Source organism: Miniopterus natalensis, chromosome 12, assembly GCF_054644295.1.
Source record: "Miniopterus natalensis isolate mMinNat1 chromosome 12, mMinNat1.hap1, whole genome shotgun sequence".
Taxonomy (NCBI): domain Eukaryota; kingdom Metazoa; phylum Chordata; class Mammalia; order Chiroptera; family Miniopteridae; genus Miniopterus; species Miniopterus natalensis.
The window spans coordinates 47,952,123-47,975,715 of NC_142092.1; the positions used below are offsets into that span (position 1 = coordinate 47,952,123).

Below are 23,593 nucleotides of genomic sequence, written 5' to 3' on the forward strand. Positions count from 1 at the left end.
GACAATCACATATAATCAAAGCCTTGTTCAGCAAGTCAGGTGAGTCAAGCAGAGAGAAGGCTGGAAGGTGTTTTGTTTCTCTGGAATCATAGACCCAAGGCATTGTCTGGTGTAGAGCAAACCTGAGGGTCCAGAGTTAGCTGTAACATCAGGTAAGTTATAAAACTGCTGAATGCTGAACTGGGAGTCAATTTGCAGCATCAAGGCTTGTCATGGAGATCAGCATGAGCCTAAATCCTACGGTGGTTACAGGACTCAGCAAGGGTCTTGAGGTTCCTTAGGCCTGAGAGTGACTGAGGTCAGGATTTCTTTCCACTAAGGAACAGGGCAGCTTGGAAACCACAGCAGCGTCTAGCAGCTAGCTGATCTGATGTTCCACAGTTTTGTTCTGGATTTGAAATGAGGTGTTTGGGCTGGCCCTGGCGCAGAAGAAATTATAGATGGTGTCTGCAAAAGAGGCATTATCAACCTGACAGAGAGAAAGTTGGATCCTAACTGGGTGCTACTCAGGCCAGCAGGATCTTTAGATTTCCCAGGCTTTGTATGAGCTGCAGTGAAGTCACCAAATATAGCCAAAACCTTACTGTCCACATCAGTGAGAGCAGTGATGACTTAGATAATTTGAATGTATAGGTAACCAAAGTTTTCATTTACCTAACATTTTCAACCCTCTTTCCCCAAATGAAAAACAAAACCTTTTTACTGCCTTTCATACATTAAGCGATTAACTTTTCTTTCTCTGCCCTTTCCCCCTTTTTAGTATTAGTGGCCAGCTGGAAGGAAGAGGGAGTGAGAAAGATGCTTGAAATGACATACCACTCACTTGAACTTGTTTGGGAGTCTGGGCAACAGTGGTGATTGGTCCTTAGTTGGGTCTGCAGGTGTTCCAGAGAGACTTGTCTGGGTCTTCAGTGGCCATTACCCTGTAAGCTTGGCTTCACATGGTGAGTTCCATGAGTCAGTGGGATAGCTGTACAGAGCTCCACCTTAGAGACCAGCAAACCTGATTTTAGTCTCTGCTCTGTTATTAAAAGCCAAGTCGGGTTGGGGGAGGAAGCTATGTGACTTCCCCCTCTGGGACTCAGTTTCAATTATCTTTACAAGAGGGGACTGAACAACATATTTATAAAATTCCTCCTAGCCCTGACATTCTGTGATTCTGGCAGAGATTGTGTCATTTGGGATTTGCTTCTCTCATTAAGCTGTGTGTAGTTGCTTTATAAGTGTTATTTGGTTGGCTTGGTCTAAAGTTAGGGCCATGTCTTTCCCCATCACCCTTCTATCCTTCTTTTCCTTGCTCAGAGAAAACGAAAATCCTTTTCACTACCAGTGTTGGAAGCTGGAACTGGAGTTGCCATCCCTCCTTGTTAAAAAAGGAGCTTACTTCTACTTCTACTGGGCTTGGGGCAAAAGACAGTTGTTGGGGGGCTTGCCTTTGGTCTTGGACCCTCAGGGACCCAATTATATGTTCCTTAAAGGGAAGGGCTGCATCATTCAGCCCCCTTTTTTTTTTCCTTTTAATTCACCCCTCCCTGCCACTGTGCTAGGTAGCCAGTGTTCAATAAAGAAACAGCCTACCTAAGAATAAAATAGCATTGTCCTTAAATTTCCCCCCAAAACCACTAGGTGTCGCCTTCATCTCAGAGAAACTACACCCCCTCCTCTCCCCGCACTCCCACCCTGGCCTCCCTCCCACTACCCAGAAGCTCTCTCAGCTTCTTGGCACTGTGATTTCTGGAGAAGCAGCTTGAAGGGGGAGACAAACTGTGGCTCTTGGCAGGGGGAGGAGAATGGGTTTATGTGCATGTCCTTTATGACAACTGAGAAAAACTCCCCAAGGTCCCATAGCAGTCCCTCCCAGCAATCATATCACCCCTCGCAAGCTGTTCCTCAGAATCAGATCAGCACTCCAGATATGGGGTATCTGGGGTGAGCCTTCTAGGTTGGAAGCTTGGGAGTGGCGTGGAACCCAAGGGGGATACAGTAGACTTCTCTTGCTGGGGGACTGTTCTGCTTAGTCAATCCATGAGCTTTTATCGGGTGCTAGCCTGTGCTGTGTCGCGACACAAAAGAGACAAGAGTCTGTTCTGGGCTCCTGCCCTGGAGCAGATGGTATGGTGGGAGCCCAGTGGGCTGTGGCGGGCCGGCCTCTAAGGACACGGAGGGCACGCGGGGGGCATGGGGTGGGAAGAGGGAGCTCGGAGGAGTGTTGAGTCCTAAGGAAGAAGGAGACTCATGGGCATTGTAAGAACGCAGGAAAAATCGATCCTGGGTGCCCCTTGGTCCTGGAGGGGCCAGTCTTCAGCCAGCAGGCATGTCTTACTGGTGCAGGAGCGAGAGGTTCCTGGCAGTGAGGAGGGTGGTATGGTTTCCTAGGTGGAGGACTCGCGAAGATTCCAAATAGCTGGGGATTCCTGGCTGCTTCCTGGAGACTGGAGTGTTTGAGGGACCCTGCGGAGTTAGGAGAGGGGACCCTAACAAGGGAGGGCCCCTGAGGGGTGTGGGAAGAGAGGCTCCGGGCCGGCAGGACAGTGTGAGATGGAGAGAGCGAGCGAGCCCAGGGGCCTGGGGGAGACAGGGGTAGGCCCTTAAACTGAAGGGACACCCGGAAACCTCGCCGGCCTGCGAGGCCCCGGGTGGAGCCCCCGAATTGTCACCGGGGGGTTGAGACCTGGGAGGTCCCTTGGCGCCCCGTTGGGGGGTGGAGGCGGGGAGACGGCAGGCGCCGGAGGGTGGGGCGGGGCCGCGGGGAGGGGGCGGGGAGGCGCGGGCGGGGCGGGCAGCTCGCCCGGGGAGTCACACTGGCCGCCGCCGCCGCCGGCGCAGCGAGCGGAGACGGGCCGGGCCGCGGCGACCTGACCTGGACGAGCGGCGCCGGGGGCCCCGGCGGGGGGCGGGAGGAAGCGCCGGGCAGCGCCTGCAGCCCGGGCCGGCGGAGCGGAGCAGAGAGGAGCTGGGACGCGGGTGGGGCCGCCGCAGCCCCGGATGGGACCAGCGCCCTGGGCCCGTTAGTCCGAGCTGGAGCGTCAGGAGAAGCCTTCACAGGGAGCTTCACCCCTGCCTGACTCCCCTCCGGCCCAGGCCTCGCTTCGCTCCCCGCCCGCCCATGGTCCCAGTCTTTCCGCGGTGCGGGCCCCCTCCCACCTTACCCCCGTGGTCGCCGCTCTCTGCCCTCCCAGCCCCTTCGGCTGGGAGGTACCCCCAGGCCTTTTCTTTTTACCAGCCTCCCCCCCAACCCCCACCCCATCCCAGCCTCGGATCCCCTTCTCCTTCTGAACTGTAGATTCAAAAACCTGCTTCACCCCTCACTGCCCCCATCCCAGTCGCAGCCCCCTCGGCCCGTCCTCCTCCTGCCACCCTGCTCTTGGTCCTGGGTCCTTGCCCTAGGCAGGCGGGCAGACCCACTCCTCACCCACCCTGGGCCTTCCTCCATCTCCTCCTCTCCCACCCACCACTTTTGATCCCTGCCTGTCTAGCTTGCCCTCACTTCTCTCCCCGCCGTCTTCCCCAGGTTCCAGGCTGGGTGGTGCTTGTGCCTCCAGGGTAGGCCAGAGTGGCCCCAGGCTCTGGGGGGGGTGGGACTTCTGCTTTCTCCCCATGGCACTGCCATCACTCCTGCTGTTGGTGGCAGCCCTGGCAGGTGGGGTGCGTCCTCCCTTGGCACGGAACCTGACGCTGGCAGTGGTGCTGCCAGAACACAACCTGAGCTATGCCTGGGCCTGGCCACGGGTGGGTCCTGCTGTGGCACTAGCTGTGGAAGCGCTGGGCAGGGCACTGCCCGTGGACTTGCGGTTTGTCAGCTCTGAACTAGATGGCGCCTGCTCTGAGTACCTGGCACCGCTGCGCGCGGTGGACCTCAAGCTGTACCATGACCCTGACCTGCTGTTGGGCCCCGGTTGCGTGTACCCCGCTGCCTCTGTGGCCCGCTTTGCCTCTCACTGGCACCTTCCCTTGCTGACTGCGGGTGCTGTGGCCTCTGGTTTTGCGGCTAAGAATGAGCATTATCGTACCCTGGTGCGCACTGGCCCCTCTGCTCCCAAGCTGGGTGAGTTTGTAGTGACATTGCACGGGCACTTCAATTGGACTACCCGCGCTGCCTTGCTGTACCTGGACGCTCGCACAGACGACCGGCCGCACTACTTCACCATCGAGGGCGTCTTTGAGGCCCTGCAGGGCAGCAACCTCAGTGTGCAGCACCACGTGTATGCCCGTGAGCCAGGGGGTCCTGAGCAGGCCACCCACTTCATCCGGTCCAACGGGCGCAGTGAGTGTGGCCCGGGCTATTTTAGGGTCAGGGGAGGAGGGTCGCTGCGCTCTTGGAGCTGAGCACTGGGGAACTGTAGATGGAGACAGGCGTTGAGGAGCTGTTTGCGGTGGTTGGGATCAAGCAGCACGTGTGGACAGGGCACCTGTGTGAGGGCTAAGGCATTGTATTATGGGAACTTGCTGACGTCATAGGCAGACGTAAACAAGGAATGAGATAGTGTGAGGGCTGAAGCATGTGTCGGGGAGAAGGTGGGGTTGGGGGGAAATTGCATTTGTGGAGCAATGTGAGTGCCCTAGAGTAGAGAGTGAGGTGCACTCAAAATGTGTGACTATCAGACTGGGGAGCCAAGACCCCCATAGTGTGGGCCTATGATAAATCACTAAAACAGTGATGCCTTTATAAATGGGCTTGGGGATTCAGCAGACTGGGTTGGGAAAGACAAGTAAAGCTCATACTGAGAAATTCTGAGCAGCCAGTGCCTTTGAGTCTAGAGAAAGGCAGGGCAAAGTGGGGGAGTGAGGAGGGCTGGGTGGGGAGCAGCAGGCAGGGGTCTGGGAAGAGAAGGAGCTTCAGTCTGATAGCTCCCTTCCTCTGGGGGCTGGAGTCGGGCCCTGACCTCTGCCAGATGGTTCATACAGCCCGAGGGTACTTATGACACATACTCCAAGGGGGAGGGATGGGGAGCATCTGTTGGGTGGTTGATAGGTTAGGGCACTCTTCCTTGCTAAAGATGGAAATGCAGATGGTTTTAGAGAGGGGGCTGTTTGGGGACCTGGAGACGTTCTCAGAGTGCCCCTCTGTTGTATACCTGCTCCCAGTTGTATATATCTGCGGCCCTCTGGAGATGCTGCATGAGATCCTGCTTCAGGCCCAGAGGGAGAACCTGACCAATGGGGATTATGTCTTCTTTTACCTGGATGTCTTTGGGGAGAGTCTCCGTGCAGGCCGGCCCTGGCAGGACAATCGCACCTGGGAACAGGCCCAGGCCCTCAGAGAGGCCTTTCAGGTATCATTTAAGCCAACTTGAAGGAGGTGGGGGAAGTGGAGCTTCTTTGGAGATTCTCTGTCTCTCACAAGACACCCCCTACCCAGAAACCCCCCAAACAGGGCAAGAATTGTGAGCTGAAGGAGTGAAATGACTCTTTTTCAGTGTGTCTGCCCAGACTACCTCCCAAGATCCCAGAACACTGACTTTCCTAAGTGCCAGTAGTAGACTATAGTGTGGGGGAGAAATGTTCAGGAAAAGATCTGGTCCCAGGTGGTAGGAGGGCTTCTACCCTTTCTGGAGAGGTGAGGCATGGTGTGATACAATTAGATACAAGTGTGCTAAAGGATATGATTATGTGTCCTGGAGCAGACACTAGGAACTTCAGTGGTTCAGAGGAAGGAGAATCAGTATGTATGGCTGGGGTTAGGGATGGCTTTTATAAAGGAAGTGAAGCTCTATTGTGACTTTAAAGATAGATGTCATATTCCTAGTCAGAGTGTGAGTGAGGATCCAGGCAGGCTGAGCAAAGAGTAAAAGATTGGAATGGGCATGTTTGGGAGACCAAGAAGATACTGATTTGGCAAGCAAGAACAGTTCACCTGAAGTGGATACAGAAAATAATATTGTAGAGGTATAATCAAATTAAGGAGAGCTCCAAACCTAAGATTAAGGCACTTGGACTTGAATGTGGTCTGTGAGTTGGACTGGAAGAAGAGGAGGCCAGAGGCAGTGAGACCACCTGTAATAGGTTAGAATGGAGGGAGGTGATAGGACCTTGAACTAGGGTGATGATAGCAGGAATGGAAAGATGGATTTGAGAAACAATTTGTAGGGCAAATTGACATTACTCTGTTCATTTCACTCCTCTTATCAAAACTTTCAATGACTTATTTCCTACAGAATTAAGTCCCAACTCATTATTTCATTTAAGACCTTCTACAGTCTGCCCTCAACCTACTTTTTCAGTCTACCTCCTAGTACCCTTCATGCCAAGTATTCCAGCCTCCGACCCCTGGGCTTCCCTGCCCCTCCCACTCCATCTTTGTGACCTGTGATCCTTTTGTCTGGAATACTCTTCCTTCCCTCCCCCCAAATCTCTGCCTCTCAAGATCATACCCATGAATTGTTCTCTGATCCTCTCACTAATCTTTCACTAACTTATGTACATAAGTATTTCTTAATTATTTACCCATATCCATCCTTTCCTCAAAAAGGATTTGAGATGGTGTCTGGGATAACCTTAAGGTCCTTGCAGCCTGGAGATTCTTTAACTCTAAGTAGATGTGTATGAGGGCTGGTCTTAGGTGACTACCTTTCCCAGTGAAAAAGATTTCATGAGTAATATTTGTGTATGCGATCGTGACTGACTAATGTGTGTCTGACCGTGAATGACATCTGTTTGCGTGCCTGAGTGTGAGTCTGTGACTGTCACACTTGAACATAGGCAGTGGCAGGACAGGTTTTGCTTATGTCATAACTTTTGCCTAAAACAACCTTTTCACCTTTGTCCATCTGGGTAATGCTTAAGTGTTCTTCAGATAGACTATTTTTCCTTCTAGGAAACAATGCCTGAATCTCCAGGTTAGACTGAGTTTTTCAGTGTCTGATTCATTTGAAGACTGATTTTTTTCCTGTTAGTGTTTATTGAGCACCTATTATGTCCCACTCACTGTGCTAGGTACTGTTGTACAGTGGAGAACATAACAGATGTAGTCCCTTCTTTTTTGGAGCTTTCATTTCGTAGGATAGACAGACATTAAGCAAATAAATACAAATATAGAATAAAATGTGATGTGTTAAAAAAAAAAAAGACAATAGACTGGTATAAGAAGAAAATAGCAAGGGGATTGTATTTTAGCTAGTTTGATCAAAGAAGGTCCCTAGGACCCTCCTGGATGGGAGGATTCCATAGGCTTTGGGATGTATTTTTCTCTGTGGAAGGAACATTTCTGTTTCTTATGTGAGAATTTCTATCAGTCAAGGGGCCCCAGCACTTAGGGTAGGGGAAGGAGGGATCTTGTCAGCTAACAATCAGTTATATAAATTAATTTTCAGTTCTCCCACTCATTGCAGGCATTATTCAGACAGAAAAAGAGGAAGAGTTTGCTTACAACACAACAGAAGGGGAGAGAGGCTGTCAAGAATATGCTGAGGGGAAACCAAAGCTTTAGGGTGGGATGGGGGTGACTGGGTGGTAAGATGTCCTCTGGCAAAGCTACTCTCCTCCTTTTCCAAAGCTGAAGCAGGGCAGGGGTAAGGGGAGTTGGGTCGTCAGCCCAGCCAAGGATTAAAGTGCAGAGCACCCTACTCCAGAGATACCTGGCCCACTCGGGTCCAAAACCAGGCCAGTCTGAAAGAGGTGGCAGTAGAGGCGAGGAGTCCTTGGTGCAGATGCTCAAAGCGTTTCCAGAAGGGTCTCCTGCTCAAGGAAAGGTCCCAGCTCATGTTAGATAGCTGCTTGAGGGCAGGGATCATGTTCATCTTTGTATTCCATGTGCCGAGCACGTATTTGTTGAATTAAAATGTATGTTGGGGGGAGCAGGGAGAGGGCTAGGAATTCCTCTTGACGGGAGTAGAGCTCGCAGGTATTGTAAACCAAGATGATCAACCAGCATAGGGAAAAATAAGCAGACGCAGTGGAACTAAATGAGCAAATGGCCAGGCTCTTAAGGATCCAGAGGCCCAGGCTGAGCATTTGAGGACTACAGGGTCAGAAGCCCAGGCAGAGGTCACAACCTGGATGACCAGGGTGATATTGTGCTACAGATGGGAGACAGCAGCAGCTAGAATGGAACAAGCACTAAACCAAGGGCTGTGTGTGAGGCCGAACCTCTTCGGGAGACCTTCCTTTGTCTTTTTAAGCCACAGTTAACAGGGCCTCCTGTGGCTGGCTGCTGGAGCAGGTCGCAGTGGGGGGGCCCACAGGCAGCGGCAGGCGCCTGCTGTCCTTGCACGTTTCCTGGGTGCACCCCTGGCTTCCAGCCACAGCTAAGCCCACTTATGGCAGCCTCTGCTTGTTTCGTGTGTGTTTTTTCCACCGGGGGTCCGCTGTGAAATGGGACACAGTTACTTACCCTCACCTTCTTCTCTTTGACTCCGGCACAAGCACAGGGGCTCTATGGAAGTTCTTCTTTTTTTTTTTAAGTAGCTAGTAACCACAGCAAAACAGAGTCTAGCAAAGCAGTTTTTAAAGTGTGGTCTTGGGATCCTGGGGGCCCCTGAAGTCAAAACTATTTTAAAAATTAGACTAAGATGTTATTTGCCTCTGTCACTCTCATTCTTCCATGATTGTACAGTGGAGTTTTCCAGAGGCTACATGACGTGTGATGATGTCATCACTCTGGCAGCTATGGGACACATGCTTGTGTTTTAAATTTCTGTTGGTTTTAATTTCTAATATTGTAAATATGATAGATATAACCCAAATAAATAAAAACACTTTGGGGTCCTCAATAATTTTTAGTAGTGTAAAAGAGTCATGAGACTAAGCAGTTTGAGAACTGCTAGTCTAGCAAACAAACAAACCTCTCTAGGTTTAGTAAGTGTTTAAAAAGCATTAAAAATCTATCATTAACCTTTATGTTGAAATATAAATTGTGTTAAACCTAATCTCTTCCAGCTCTTTTAGTGACTTTTTACATTGTTTGCCAACAATATCCTACCCTTCTATTTTTCTTTTATTCTTGGAACAGGTGTCACTGAATGAGCCCTTCCAACCCCATCCTCAGTCCCTCCCTCCTTTTTAATTTCTCCGAGAGCAGGAGAGTATTAGAAGTGTGTGATCAAGCATCCAAGTGCTCCAGTAAGAATAATTATGTCATAAAGCAAACGCCAGTCTAATATAATGAATGTACATTAGAAACTGATCTCTCCCGAGCCGGTTTGGCTCAGTGGTTAGAGCATCGGCCCTCAGACTGAAGGTCTTGGGTTTGATTCCTGCCAAGGGCACACACCTTGGTTGCAGGCTTGATCCCCAGCCCTGGTCGGGGCCCGTGCAGGAGGCAACCAATCCATGTGTCACTCTCACATTGATGTTTTTCTCTCTCTCTCTGTCCCCCCCTCTCCCTTCGAATCTCTCAGAAGAGCAATGGAAAAAAATATCCTTAGGTGAGGATTAAAAAAAAAAAGAAGAAAGAAACTGACTTCATTATTTCCTACCTGGAATGAATTGATATATAATAGATTGTATGTGACCAATGTGTATCTCTATGATCTATATGTGCTTTCTGTAACAGGAATTAACAAAACTGATAGAAATGACTAGGTTTAAATCTGTCATTTCACAATGTCACATTTCACGATATATATTCATCTGAAGTCTTTCCCTGAAGCTGCAGTGCCAGTTTCTTGTCCAGGTCAGAGGCTGGTCTCAGTGATTGTGCAGGACTGGAGTGGAGGTAGAGGCCAGTGTGTCTGTCAGCTAAGAAAGGGGAAATGTGTGAGGCCAGTGGGAACAAGGCAGCCAGCCAGCCCAGTGAGAGAAGAGACATGCCGACTTGTGGCCAGTGAGATGTGTACATGGCTGAGATCAGATATGTCATTAGCTTATCTGTGAAATGTGTGTAGGCGTGTGACTATGTGTTTTCGCTGTGATGCATGTCTATTACTTAGTGACGTGTAGGATCGCGCCAGTATGCAGGACCGTGCTGCTGATGGTAGGTGTTCCACACATGTTAAATGAATGGGCTCATGGTTTTTCACAGATGGAATCACTGTCGCAAAGTATTTCCCCCAGTTGTCATAGGATCTGAAATATCTTTGATTCACTGGGTGGAGGCACTGTGTTCAAATGTCCCAAATGGAAATGTAAACATTTTATTGATAACATTAATAGTAATTAACACCTCAGATAGGACCTGTTACTCAGTGGCCCTCTTGATTGTGAACAGGTACCCAGAAAGGATGGGACAGAGATGCTGTGAGTGCTGTGGCACCCCTAGGTTGTGGTAGGGGCTTCAGGAAGATGAGGGCCTGGGTTTTAGGGATGGAGTTGACTTCATCTGTTTTCCAGGCTCCACCATCCCAGAACCATCCTATCTACCTTTCATGGAGGCGTGCCACTCCCTCTCCCCAGATGTATTAAACACACACTACACATACTGTCCCCCCGCAACAGGCACATAACATAGAGTTTAGTATCCTCTCAGCCTTCAGACTCATCCATGTATATTTTATATCATGTGTATTTCACAAGTTCCCCTCTCCTGCTTCCTCTCTTCTAATGCCCATCTTGAATATCCTGTTCACTCTTCCCCATGTGCTGCTGGTACAGACCGTATTGGTTATCACATACCGAGAACCCCCAAATCCTGAGTATCAAGAATTCCAGAATCGTCTGCTGATAAGAGCCCGGGAAGATTTTGGTGTGGAGCTGGCCCCCTCCCTGGTGAGTAGATCTCTTTCCTGAGAATCAGGCCAGGCTGTGAGGGAAGGCTTTTCTCTCTAACTCAGCATTAAGTCGTGGCCGTGGAGCCAGCCCTACTTTGAGGGCTGTCCACTTCCATGCAGGATTTTCCTTCTGCCCTAGCGTCCAGTGAGGTAGGGATGGCCCCTTAGAAATGAGAGGAGGAAAGAAAGCAAACCAGAAGAGAGAAAAGGTAGAAGGAAACCCCAGTGATGGGAAAGGGGGCTGGGGAAGGGGGCCTGGCAGAGTATTTGGAGAGCACTGTTGGAGTTACCACCCCCAGATGAACCTCATCGCCGGCTGCTTCTATGATGGGATCCTGCTATATGCTGAAGTCCTGAATGAGACAATCCAGGAAGGAGGCACCCGGGAAGATGGACTTCGAATTGTGGAAAAAATGCAGGGACGAAGATACCACGGTAATAAAGAGGGTCAGATGGAGGCCAGAGGGCTGCTATCAGGCTCAGGAGTGAAGTGGGCAGAAGAAAGTACAGATACTGGAGCAGGGAGGAGAGTTAGTAGGGATTAGAGAACATGGCAGAGGTGGACACATATTAAAAGTGGGGTCAGGAGCTCTGGCCAGGTGGCTCTGTTGGAGTGTCCCATGCACCAAAGGGTTGCGGGTTCAATTCCAGTCAGGGCAGATACTTAGGTTGCAGGTTCGAACCCTGGTTGGGGCACATAAGGGAGGCAACCAATTAATGTTTCTCACATTGATGTTCTCTCTCTCTGTCTCAAAGAAAAAAAAAAATCAATAAAGACATATCCTCGGGTGAGAGAAAAAAACCAAAACAGGGTCAGGGAAGGACTGTGGGGAAATTGGAGGGACTGTAGAGATAGGAGAAGGGCCTAAGGTAGATCTTAATGTAAGGGCTACGCTTTTCTGTCTTAGGTGTAACTGGACTGGTTGTTATGGACAAGAACAATGACCGGGAGACTGATTTTGTCCTGTGGGCCATGGGAGACCTGGATTCTGGAAACTTTCAGGTGATGGGGGAGCAGACAAGGAGAGTGTGGGCCTTGCAAGTCCAGCTTTTAAGGGTTCAATGGGGCAGAACCAGAGGTACTGGAGGCAAGGACTTATTTTCTCTGCTGGAGTTGCATCCTGGGTGGGTAGAAGGTTGGGGAGAAGAGAAACCAAGTAACGGGGGTCCTGGGGAGGAGGCTGGTGGGAGCAGGCCCGTGGGCCCAGTCCTTTCCTTCCTCACAGCCTGCAGCCCACTACTCAGGAGCCGAGAAGCAGATTTGGTGGACGGGACGGCCTATCCCCTGGGTGAAAGGGGCACCCCCCTTGGACAATCCCCCCTGTGCCTTTGACTTGGACGACCCATCCTGTGATAAAAGTGGGTGTGTGCAGGGACTGGGAGAGATCCTTCCTCCCTCTACTTCCCGGTCTTCTCCCTGCCCTCACGATTCCCCACCTTAGCTCTACTTTTACCCCTACTCCTACACCCCTCCTTACTTCTTCCCCTCAAAAAACCTGTCTACTCCCTGCATCCTGAGCATCACCCTCCCCATCTTACAACTCCACACACAGTCTTTCTCAGGGTCCCCCTCTCCCCTTTAGCTCCGCTTTCAACTCTGGCCATCGTGGCGCTGGGCACAGGAATCACCTTCATCATGTTTGGCGTGTCCAGCTTCCTCATCTTCCGGTGAGTTCTGGGCTTTCCGCTGACCGCGTCCCTCTCTCCCAGTTGCCACCCTTCTGGCTGAGCCCTACCGCCTGGGGTGGGGGCAGGCCTCTTAATTTGGTGGTTGTCTCTTAGACCTAATGTCCTCCTCTCTAGCCTTTTTTTTAGTTGTCTTTTAGCCTCAGTGTTGTTTTCCCACTTTTGGTTCAAGACTAAGTATATTAAATAGTGATTTTGAGTGGGGTGAATTTTCCACGGATGCTACTATTTCAAGTAACAACTTTTTCCTTCAGCCTCTGTATTTCTAAGTGAACACAAGGCGTGTGTCAGATATGCCGAGAACGCCACCTTCTCTCTCAGTCCTGTGTCTCAGGTGTAACAATCGCAGCTTCAGGAGCTGCAGGGAAGCCCCTGCAACCCCACTGTTGCTTTATGGGGTGGTAGAATTGGGCTTGCCAGTCAACTGAGGTGTACAGTCCTTACAGAAAACTGATGCTGGAGAAGGAGCTGGCTAGCATGTTGTGGCGCATTCGCTGGGAAGAGCTGCAATTTGGCAATTCAGAGCGATATCACAAAGGTGCAGGCAGTCGCCTCACACTGTCGCTGGTGAGCCCCCGTCTCAGCTGTCCCTCTGCTTTCCCTTGAGTTCCCGTCCTTTCTTACCCTGGACCTTTCCCAGCACATTGGCCTGTAATGATAGCCCCTGCACTACCACCATCATCTAATGTTCCTTTCATCCTTCCGCCTCCATGTTGCCCTTGGCCCCAGCGGGGATCCAGTTACGGCTCGCTTATGACAGCCCATGGGAAATACCAGATCTTTGCCAACACCGGTCACTTCAAGGTGAACAGTCATCCGCTTGCCCTGGTCCCCACCATTTCATCCTGTCTCATCCCCATCTGTCACCTCTTCCCATGAACCTCTGCCCCTCATAATGTCCAGCTGAGCTCCTGGATGCTCCCACCGTTCTCCAGTATTCTGAGCACCCAGAAACTCCTTTTGATATTAATTTTCCCTTTTCTCCTTTCACTCCCACTATCAGGGAAATGTCGTTGCCATCAAACATGTGAATAAGAAGCGCATTGAGCTGACCCGGCAGGTTCTGTTTGAACTCAAACATGTACGTAAAGGTGTATGGGTTGAAGGCAAAGGCTAAACAGGGATGGGGAAGAGAGTGGGGAGGACTGTGGAATAGTGAAATTGGCTAGGAGGGCAATGGATTCATTTATAAACGACTTTAAGTTGTAAGTACAATTAAGAGAAAGGTCATCTCATACAGTGGTCGGTTTCTGTATCTACTTTTCAGCTTTTTCAATTCTCTTTTCCTTCCTCCTTTTTTTCCCCCCTAGATGAGAGATGTTCAGTTCAACCATCTCACTCGCTTCATTGGTGCTTGCATAGACCCTCCCAACATTTGCATTGTCACTGAGTATTGTACTCGTGGGAGTTTACAGGTGAGGGATAGGTGGAGATTACAGGGGTGGGGGAGATAGACCCAAAGTTACATTGACTCGCTGCAGGTGATAGTTAGTGGGACTAGGATAGTCACATAATCCATTTCATGTCACTTGCCAGGATATTCTGGAAAATGACAGCATCAACTTGGACTGGATGTTTCGCTACTCACTCATTAATGACCTTGTTAAGGTGAGTCTTCCATACGCCTCTTTAAAGAGTTCATCTACTTTAAATGCCTCCATCTTTCTATCTTTGCTTATGCTCTGAAAGTCCCATACTCTCCATCCCCCTATTCCTATTGTTGGGTAATAATGGGTAAAAAAGGGTCTGAGGTTTTTAATTGGGGGGAATGAGTTTTATCTGCCACAAACAGTCCTGTACTTGTAGAGAGTTTCTGTTTTTCTGCCCTAGATATCTCAAATCTCCATTTTTATTTTTTTTTAACCCTTCGAGAGCTTATATTAAAATCCCTCAGCAGGGAAAAGATGAATGGGGTCTCAAAAAATATATATATATATATTTTTTAAGTTTCCTTTTTAAAAAATGTTTTTATTGATTTCAGAGAGAGTAAGGGAGAGGGAGAGAGAAACATCAACGATGAGAGACAATCATCAATCTGCTGCCTCCTGCACGCCCCCTACTGGGGATCGAGCCCGCAACCCAGACATGTGCTGTGACCAGGAATCAAACCATGACCTCCAGGTTCATGGGTTGATGCTCAACCACTGAGCCACCCTGGCCGGGCTATCTCAGTTTTTTCATAATTTACTCTCTGACCAATATTTGGCATATCTTCTCTTTTGTTCCAAAAAACTGAAATGTAAAAAAGAACATTTACTAATAAAACTAAGAGAAACCAAAGACAATGATTATAAACCTTTGGTATCTTCTGATTAGTATGTTTCAGCTATTTTTCAGGTGACCCAGAGGTCCATGAATTTGCAAGGGTATCAATTTGAATCTTGCATGGGTTTGACAGGTGTTTAGAAACAAGTGCCGTAGCCAATGAGCTAGCCTAGCAGATCATTCGTACCACACTTGAAGCTGGCTTTGATTTTTTCTGCTTAATTTTCATGAAGTTATTTTAATATCTTTTGTGTGTGTGAAAGCTTGCCATCAAATGAAGGACAAAAAGTTGATGTAGCCCGGCCATTGTCCCATGCACCAGGAGGTTGCAGGTTCAATTCCTGGTCAGGGCAAATGCCCAGGTTGCAGGCTCATTCCTAGTAGGGGGTGTGCAGGAGGCAGCTGATTGATGTTTCTCTCTCATCGATGTTTCTATCTCTCTTTCCCTTCCTCTCTCTAAAATCAATAAAAACATATTTAAAAAAAAAGTTGATATGGTGCCCAACTGGAGGTATGATGATAAATATAAGAAAAACATGATTTGAGAGAACAGTGATTTGATGCAAAAGTGATTTAGGCCCTAGTCAGTTTTGCGCAGTGATTAGAGCATCAGTCTGCGGACTGAAGGGTCCTGGGCTCAAATCTGGCCAAGGGCACGTACCTTGGTTGCAGGCTCAATCCCGGGCCCTGGTTGAGGTTGGGGTGCTTGCAGGAGGCAGCCAGTCGATGTGTCTCCCTCACACTGAGAAACGACGATGTTTTTCTCTCTCTCTTTCTCTCCCACTCTCTCTGAAAAGCAATGGAAAAAATACCCTCAGGTGAGGATTAAAAAAAAAAGGTGATTTAGAACAAAGGAGAAGTCGAATCATTTCTGTATTCACAAATTTGGAGATTCTCAAAGGTTTTGTTGGTATCAAAAAGAATAAAAAGGAAGAGGTCACAGAAGCTGGTGTTAGGAATTTAGTTTAGGCAGAGGTGTTTTGGTTAGCATATGAAACATTGTACCCTTTTTCCACTCCACATGAACTGACTAGGGTGGGTCCCAGGGTTTCATTTTGCTAAACACTGCTCTGCCCTCTTAGGACCTGCCTTATAATCCTGTATAGGCAAAGATTCTCTCCTATCAGCTCCATGGGGCCAGAAGTGTCAGCCTTCTGCACTGGCTTGGCAGCTGTCTCCTACTTTGGTCCATTTTCCAGGCTTTCATTTTTTTCTAGGTTTTTCTAATTTACTTCTTTCTACACTTTCTCTTTGGCCCAGCATCCCCGCTGGTAGATCGCTTTCCTCCTGCATCCTGACTTGCCTGCCTACACATGGGTATACATTAAAGTTTACAACTAGTTAGTCTTCCTTGATGCATCTAGGCACTCTTGATACCTGCTTAGGTCTTAAGCCATGTCTTCCTACACAGTGGCTATGCATCTGAGGCAACCATGGGTGTCATACCATTCTTGGAGTTCACCCTCATAGTTCCGTTCCCTTTGCTACTCAGAAGACTGACTGCCCTTTCCAGGATAATAACTGATAGCTACCCTTGTCCTTCCTCTTAAGCATTTCTCCTACCCCTGGTACCTGAGTACCAATAGTCTGCATACGGTACAAAGAAGGGATGGCTCTCCTATTCCGCCTGCTTCCTCGGTGGAAACTGTGCTCAGGAAGCCTTCCACAATTAGCTTACTATTTTTATGGTCCCAAGATCTTTAGACAGCTAGTTAATGCCCATCTCATGAAAAGGGGGTATCCTAAGCCAGAAACTATCTAATCCCATGACTTGATCTGTGTCCTGCAGGGCATGGCCTTTCTCCATAACAGCATTATTGCATTCCATGGGAGTCTCAAGTCCTCCAACTGTGTGGTGGATAGTCGTTTTGTGCTCAAAATCACAGACTATGGCCTGGCCAGCTTCCGATCAACTGCTGAACCTGATGACAGCCATGCTCTCTATGCCAGTGAGGCCTCCCCCTACCCCCATCCCTCAAACCCACTTTTATATTGCTCTTCTAGCCCTGGTCATTTCCACCTAGGGAGGGTGGGAGAGGGAGATGGAGTGACAGTATGGTGAGCATTGTGGGAATGAGCCTAGGTGGTCTTGGGAATACCCTTTTTGAGAGCTTGACCAGCCTATTCCTTCTTTTCAGAGAAGCTATGGACTGCCCCAGAACTGCTCAGTGGGAACCCCTTGCCAACCACAGGAATGCAGAAGGCTGATGTCTATAGCTTTGGGATCATCTTACAGGAGATAGCACTTCGCAGTGGTCCTTTCTACTTGGAGAGCCTGGACCTCAGCCCCAAAGGTGAGAGTCAGTCATCTACTACACCCAACCTCCTCTGCCTGGGGCTCCTCTACCTGGGGGGGGGGGGGGGGGGGGGAGGCACTGTTCTTTATCCAAACTCTTTATCTCCTTCAGAGATTGTTCAGAAGGTCAGAAATGGTCAGCGGCCATATTTCCGGCCTAGCATTGACCGGACCCAACTGAATGAGGAACTAGTTTTGCTGATGGAGCGATGTTGGGCCCAGGACTCAGCTGAGAGGCCAGACTTTGGACAGATTAAGTGCTTCATTCGCCGTTTTAACAAGTGAGAGGGCACTGAGGGGCAGGGGCTCCCCAGGGATAGAGCCTCATCAGGTTTAATGGATGAGGTGGGGCTGGTTGGGGCCAAGAGTGTGGGTTGGGTAGAAGAGTCCTGGGAGTCTTGAGAATCTTGGAGCAGGTACTGTATTCTTGCTTCCTCCCCCAGGGAGGGTGGCACGAGCATACTGGACAACCTCCTATTGCGCATGGAGCAGTATGCCAATAACCTGGAGAAGCTGGTGGAGGAACGCACACAGGCCTATCTGGAGGAGAAACGCAAGGCTGAGGCTCTGCTCTATCAAATTCTACCCCAGTGAGACTTTTGTCCCCCTTCCTGACTTTTCCTTTGATATTCTGCTCTGTTGGATTCTGCCTCATCAATCTCCTAACTTGCCTCCCAACTCTCAGAACACTGCTTTGTTGCGTCTGGCCACAGTGAGCCTTCCTGGCTAGAGACTGTTTTCATTCTGTCTCCAAATGAGCTGTGCTGCCTTCTTCTTACGACACTGGTCTACATGCCTTTGCTCTAGCAAGTGTATGTAGAACAATCCCAACTTGAGACATTTAGCCACCATCCCCAGGGAGCCCATTTCACTCACCCATTACCTTGTGCTAGACCGTGATGTCTTCCCAGCCACCTTCCTTCTCCTCCACCAGGCTCAGCTTTCATGTTAGAACTCATTTCTGATCCGGCCACACACTCCTTTCCGTCCTCCCCGTCTCATCATCTTTCTGAGTTGGCTCAAACTACACCCTTGCTTTCTAGTTCAGTGGCAGAGCAGTTAAAGCGGGGAGAGACTGTGCAGGCCGAGGCCTTTGACAGTGTTACCATCTACTTCAGTGACATCGTTGGCTTCACAGCTTTATCAGCAGAGAGCACCCCCATGCAGGTGAGACCATGGGTGAGGTTAGGGGGTGGGATAGCGACCTGGGGGAACTTCACTGGGTAATAGGGATCCTTGATAATAGGAAAGATTAATTTGTTTTAGAGTTCCTGTATCTTGTTCTGGTTCTTGGGTTAAGAATCATTAGAAAGTTGGGCACAATTCTCAGGGCCTCAACTTTTCCATCCATTAGGTGGTGACACTTCTTAACGACCTGTATACCTGCTTTGATGCCATAATTGACAACTTTGACGTCTACAAGGTGAGAGCTGGGGCCACCTTCCTACTGAGACCCCTTTAAAACCCAGTCTCCCTGAACCCCACATGCCTTACCTGTTCCATGGTCAATTTTCCCTCCTGAGTCTCCAGCATCCTAGTGCTGGAGTGCCCTTTGTAGACAAATGAGGCTCTGGCACTCTAACTGTATGTTCCAGTCTAATTTCTTGGGAATCCTTAGGCTCCCTTAATTGGAACCGTTACAATATTTAGCCCCCATCTGCTAAATTTTCCTAAGGGTATAAATGCAACCCATCCATCTTTTCTCTTCTCTCCATCCCCCCAGACATGGAAGAATCATACAGGATGTGGGTACAGAATGATGCATTGGGGTGAGGGACAGACTATGTTGTAAAAGTTTTTTGTTGAAGTCAGTGAGTTGGCACAGGGTGGGCTGTATTGTGCTTGGGAGTAAAAATTATTTGAATATTGGCTTTGTGGCTAATTGTATGGCCTTGGGCAAGTAACAGAAACTCCCTGTGCCTCAGATGTCTTACTTATAATATGGGAACTACCTAACACTGTGTAGTTAATAAATATCCATTCCTGTCCCTTCCCTTTGGATTTACTCTACCATCTCTGTTATAACTATAACAAAGACCTCCCATAAACCCTTTACTCAGATTCACCAATTTTTTATATTTCCCCCATTTGTTTTATTTTAAAAATCTATATAATTACTTTCTGAATCATTTGAGAGTGAGTTTCAGACATAGTTTCCCCTTTTCCTAAACAGTTCAGTGTTTAGTTCCTAAAAACAGGACATTCTCTTACACAGCTTCAGTACAATTGACAAAACCAAGCACCTGTCTTCTAACCTTTGACAGTTTATGCTGTCTGAGGCCCATTTCATTGGGCCTACTTGACCTCCTCCAGCCTCTGTGCTCTTCAGGTCAGTCTTGTTTTCTTGCTTCCCATTTTCTGACAGCAACCTCTTTGTCCCTGTCCTGTTGCAAACAGTGTCCATTCAGCAAACATTAACCGAGTATTCACCAGGTGCTGGGGTGGAGCAAGAGGATTTAGATTCCCTTGACTTCCCCTTCCTTGTCCCCTTATTCTTAGGACCATGGCACTTATTTTTCTAGTCAGTGTCAGTGTTCTGGCCTCCCAGGTTGTCAGGATGACTTACAGTGGTATCCAGCTTGTCTCCTTTTACTCTTCCCTATTCCCATTGATACAGATAGAAGTGACATTTCAATCCCCCTCTCAATCAGGTAGAGACGATTGGAGATGCCTACATGGTGGTATCTGGTCTCCCAGGCCGAAATGGTCAACGCCATGCCCCGGAAATTGCTCGTATGGCCCTAGCATTACTGGATGCAGTTTCTTCCTTCCGAATTCGCCACCGACCCCATGACCAACTGAGGCTACGCATAGGGGTCCACACGGGTAAGGTTAACTCTCACTCCAGCCCTAGTATCCACTTTTCCCAGGTTCTCCCAACCTGTTTCTTCTCATAGGCCCAGTCTGTGCTGGGGTTGTTGGCCTGAAGATGCCCCGCTATTGCCTTTTCGGAGACACGGTGAACACTGCTTCCCGAATGGAGTCTAATGGTCAAGGTGAGACGTTAGCCCTCAATCTTAGCTTCAGTCTCAACCTGTGTTGCCCTTTTCTTCTTTTCAGAATTCCTCAAAATCTCTCAGTCTGAGACCACAGTTCCTGACTGCCCCATCCTTGGACATATTTAGGGTCTGGCGCATGGGCACTGGGAAGACAGAGCCTCCTGAGGGGTGGTGGTTGGGTAAATCTCTCTCTAACACCACCAATTCTTCTGTTGCCTTTTCTTTTATTCTTCTTTCCACCATTCCCCCGTCCCACCCCAGCCCTGAAGATCCATGTCTCCTCTACCACCAAGGATGCCCTGGATGAGCTAGGATGCTTCCAGCTAGAGCTTCGGGGGGATGTGGAGATGAAGGTGATGGCAGGCCATGGGGAGGGGGTCATGGAAAGGAGGATGAAAGTGATTATGGGGATCCTGGGGGAAGAGAGGGAGACAAAGGGAATAACACAGAAGAATCTGAATTATATCCACTCCCCTGCTCCCAGGGAAAAGGAAAGATGCGAACTTACTGGCTCCTAGGAGAGCGGAAAGGACCTGCTGGACTCCTGTAAACCCCTATTCTTTTCAAGTCAGACAATCTCCTGCTGCTGGTACCTGGGTAGGCAGTGGCTATCATCTCTCCATACACCAGAAATGGACATTGCCATATGAGATGGAAACCAGCGTGCACAAAAACCCTACCTTATATGGAAGTTCTTGACCTTTGCAGCTCAGCCTTGTACATATACCTGCCCCTCTCTGGCCTGGTCCTCTTCTTCCCTTCCTTCTGTAAATATCTGTATCTAAACCAGAATATTTTGGCCAAATATAAAACAAACAAAAAAAATCATGATGTCATAGTCTGGGTTAAGGGCAACTCCAAGGGAATGTTATGGGGTGTGAACATGGAAATTCAGGGAATCACTGAATTAGCAGACTGAGGATGAGAAAGAACCCTTTATGTAAAGCCCCTTCACCAAGTACAAACAGAATTCACTTCCTCCCCACCTCTCCAATACAGACAGAAGTAGATTCCATATTCCAGACATCACTTCCCTCCTTAACCCTTAGACAGTTCTACCCCCTCTGCAACCCTGCCCTCTTCCCTGACAGCCAAGAGAAGAGATTTCTCCCAATTGGTGGGAATAATTCTCAGGGTCATAGGGCAAAGGCTCCCCCAGGGACAAAGGCACTGGTGTTGAGAAGCTGCAGTTCTTCCGGAATGGCGTGTCCCGTGTCTTGATGTTACTGACACCCTGCAGGAATGCCAGAATGAGGACAGATCCTACTCTCTGCCAAGCCAGAACAGAACAGCCTTTTCCCTTCCTTCTCCCCCACTCCCAACACCTAGTCACCCTCACACACTGGTAGCTGTGGTGCCCTCTGTATCCAGAAAGTTTCAGGCTGCTCCTTACGGTAGTCATGAGGCTGTGAGAGAGAAATACTGAATAACTCTTGGCGTGAAGTCCCCTCTCTTAACCTCTGGGCCTGCTGCTTTCCCACAGCTCCCCCTCCCCTCCCCTCCCCCCCGAGCCCAGCTGTACATGTGGGGTGGGATGGGTTCTCACCTTTGTTGGGGCAGGAGGCCCTGCCTGCACCAGCTCCTTCTGGTAGTCATGGTGTGTCACAGACTCCATCTCAGAGTGCTTCCTTGTGGGTTCCTGCTCTGCCTGCACCTCTTTACTATACAGTCATGGGAGCATCAAAGCCATTCTTCCCTGGTTTTTGTCCCTCCCCCCCTTCCCCTTCACCCAGCCTCTCACCAGATCTGGTGGCACAGGAGCATCTCCAGCATGGCTGTACGCTTTCCTGTGGGAGGGCAGGAGTGGACAGAGTGAGGGAGTCTGGTTAAGAAGCAGGTCCAGAATAAACGAAGTTGAGAAAAGGAGGAAAATCATGGGGTTTTGCCCTTAAACCCACTGGACAATCTATAGTCCCACTAGAAATCCCTTTCTCTCTTTTTTCTCTGACTAGTAGACTCATTCTGGTCCATTGCCTCATGTTTCATACCTTGCATTGGCTGATAGCGGTTTCCTGGGGGCTGGTATGAGTCTTTCATGGTGGTGCTGAGGGGTATGGGTGACTGTGGCTGCAGAGTTAGCAGTCCTTGGTGTCCATGTCGGAAATAGAAACTTTCGGAGCCATCCTGAATGCTTGGGACTTGATCCAGGTGGTTGGTGGCTCTCTGTGGGCCCCAAGTTGAGTGGTCATATCCTTTCTGGTACCCACTCTCATCATACACTAATTACTCCCCCAGGAAACTGGGGGCAGCCTTCAAGAAAAGGGAGCAGGTCAAAACCTTAATACCTCTTCCTCCCAGTTGTAGAGAAGGGAGTGGCCCCGTGGCAATGTTTCATTCAGAAACTCATGCTTCCCTTCAACTCCAGGGGGCTTCCATAGGCTTTCACTGAGAAACTTATGCTTCCCTTCAACCTCAGGCAGCTTCCATAGCCTTCCAGCAGCAGGTTCTGGTACTGGCAAAAATTTCCAGGTTTGTTTCTGAGGCTCCCAGTTTTGGCTGTGATTCCAGGAGGCATAATTAGGGGCCAGGTTTGTCACAGGATTTCTGAAGCTTTTAACAGTATAGGGCCTGAACTTAGGGTCATTGCCAGAGCCTGGAGCAGGCCTAGAGTCACAGGCAGGACAAGGGCGAGAATCAGGATCAGTGCCTTGACCAGAGCCAGAGCCATGGCCAGTACCATGGCCAGGACCATAGCTGGAGCCAGGAACAGGGCCAGGGCCAGGGCCAGGGCCAGGAACCGGGAAAAAGCTAGAGCCAGTACAAGGGTCAGGGGTAGAGCTAAGATCATTTGTAGTACAAGGGTCCCGAACAATATAGGAAACATCAGGCTTAAAGCCAAGTCTCCCATGGACTATCTTGTGAGTAAAATTGGGTCCAGGGCAGGGCGTCCCAAGAAGACTGTCAGAGGAGGGATCCGTGAGAAGGCTTCGCTCAGAATAGGGCACATGGGTCTTTGCAGATAATACAGCTGCTTTGGCGGTGGAGGCTGCTGCACTGGCTGCAGCAGCAGCTGCAGCTGCTGCGGCTGCAGCTGCCAGGGCAGACCTAGGAGCGGCATCTGAAGAAGGAAACGGTTCCGAAGAGGACTCCAGTCCTTCGGAGCTGGGCTGTGCTGGTAAAGATCTGAAAGAAAGTGAATGCGTCAAAATTGTCCAAAACTCGGCAGAGGAAGTCCACTGACTTTCCTTGTCCCCTAATGCCTGCAGTCAGAGCTGCGTCTCTCACCGTGACCACGATCCCTCCTCGGTAGAATCAAGGGTCTCCATCTTCAGACACCAGCTACCGGGTTGCCATAGAGACGGCAAATAATTCCAGGAGACTGCGCAGAACCTGAGCTGGGCGGACTGAAGGGTGGGGAGGCGGAGGCAAATTCCCTGCAGGGCGGAAGTCATAAATCTGGTGCGGGGCGGAAGTCCAATTTCCGTCCGGACTACATTCCGTCTCATCCCCGGCTTTTAAGGTTCCGCTGATCTAAGGCCTCGCCCTCTATACCAAAGCATGATTCTTTGAGGTTTTCTAAGGTGGTTGTATTGGAGACAGGCACAGGGATGTTATGTAGTGGGTAACAGCAGCTTCCCCTTAGCTCATTCTCAAAAGTTGGGGGAGCCTTTTCAAATATTTTAAGGATGAAAATACATCAGACAACAGCTTAAAGGCAAAATGGTGAGACTCGGGGCTTAGTCAAAGGGTAGCAGCTTTTCTGG

At 49.4% G+C, this 23,593-nt stretch overlaps 2 protein-coding genes across 3 annotated transcripts; one reads left to right on the top strand and one right to left on the bottom strand.

Moving 5' to 3' along the window:
- The first annotated feature begins 3,004 nt into the window (after positions 1-3,004).
- On the top strand, positions 3,005-20,739 carry NPR2 (natriuretic peptide receptor 2). 2 transcript variants are annotated; one of them, XM_016222895.2, is made up of 22 exons: positions 3,005-4,264; positions 5,086-5,273; positions 10,528-10,641; positions 10,943-11,078; positions 11,552-11,646; positions 11,870-12,002; positions 12,227-12,311; positions 12,767-12,896; positions 13,059-13,133; positions 13,333-13,410; positions 13,640-13,744; positions 13,866-13,937; positions 16,384-16,543; positions 16,733-16,888; positions 17,003-17,171; positions 17,334-17,480; positions 17,934-18,057; positions 18,245-18,313; positions 19,542-19,716; positions 19,788-19,886; positions 20,151-20,242; positions 20,374-20,739. In XM_016222895.2, the coding sequence occupies exons 1-22, from the start codon at positions 3,598-3,600 to the stop codon at positions 20,437-20,439; spliced, it is 3,135 nt and encodes a 1,044-aa protein (XP_016078381.1). In that variant the 5' UTR covers positions 3,005-3,597; the 3' UTR covers positions 20,440-20,739. The 2 variants fall into 2 exon arrangements, with proteins under 2 accessions (XP_016078381.1, XP_016078382.1); XM_016222896.2 differs by having other exon boundaries at positions 3,007-4,264; positions 12,776-12,896; positions 20,374-20,738.
- SPAG8 (sperm associated antigen 8) lies at positions 20,131-23,524 on the bottom strand. The gene is made up of 7 exons (XM_016222898.2): positions 23,115-23,524; positions 22,175-23,012; positions 21,878-22,052; positions 21,631-21,676; positions 21,436-21,550; positions 21,233-21,295; positions 20,131-21,123 (listed from the first exon to the last, which is right to left on the bottom strand). The coding sequence occupies exons 1-7, from the start codon at positions 23,333-23,335 to the stop codon at positions 20,935-20,937; spliced, it is 1,647 nt and encodes a 548-aa protein (XP_016078384.2). The 5' UTR covers positions 23,336-23,524; the 3' UTR covers positions 20,131-20,934.
- Positions 23,525-23,593: the final 69 nt, after the last annotated feature.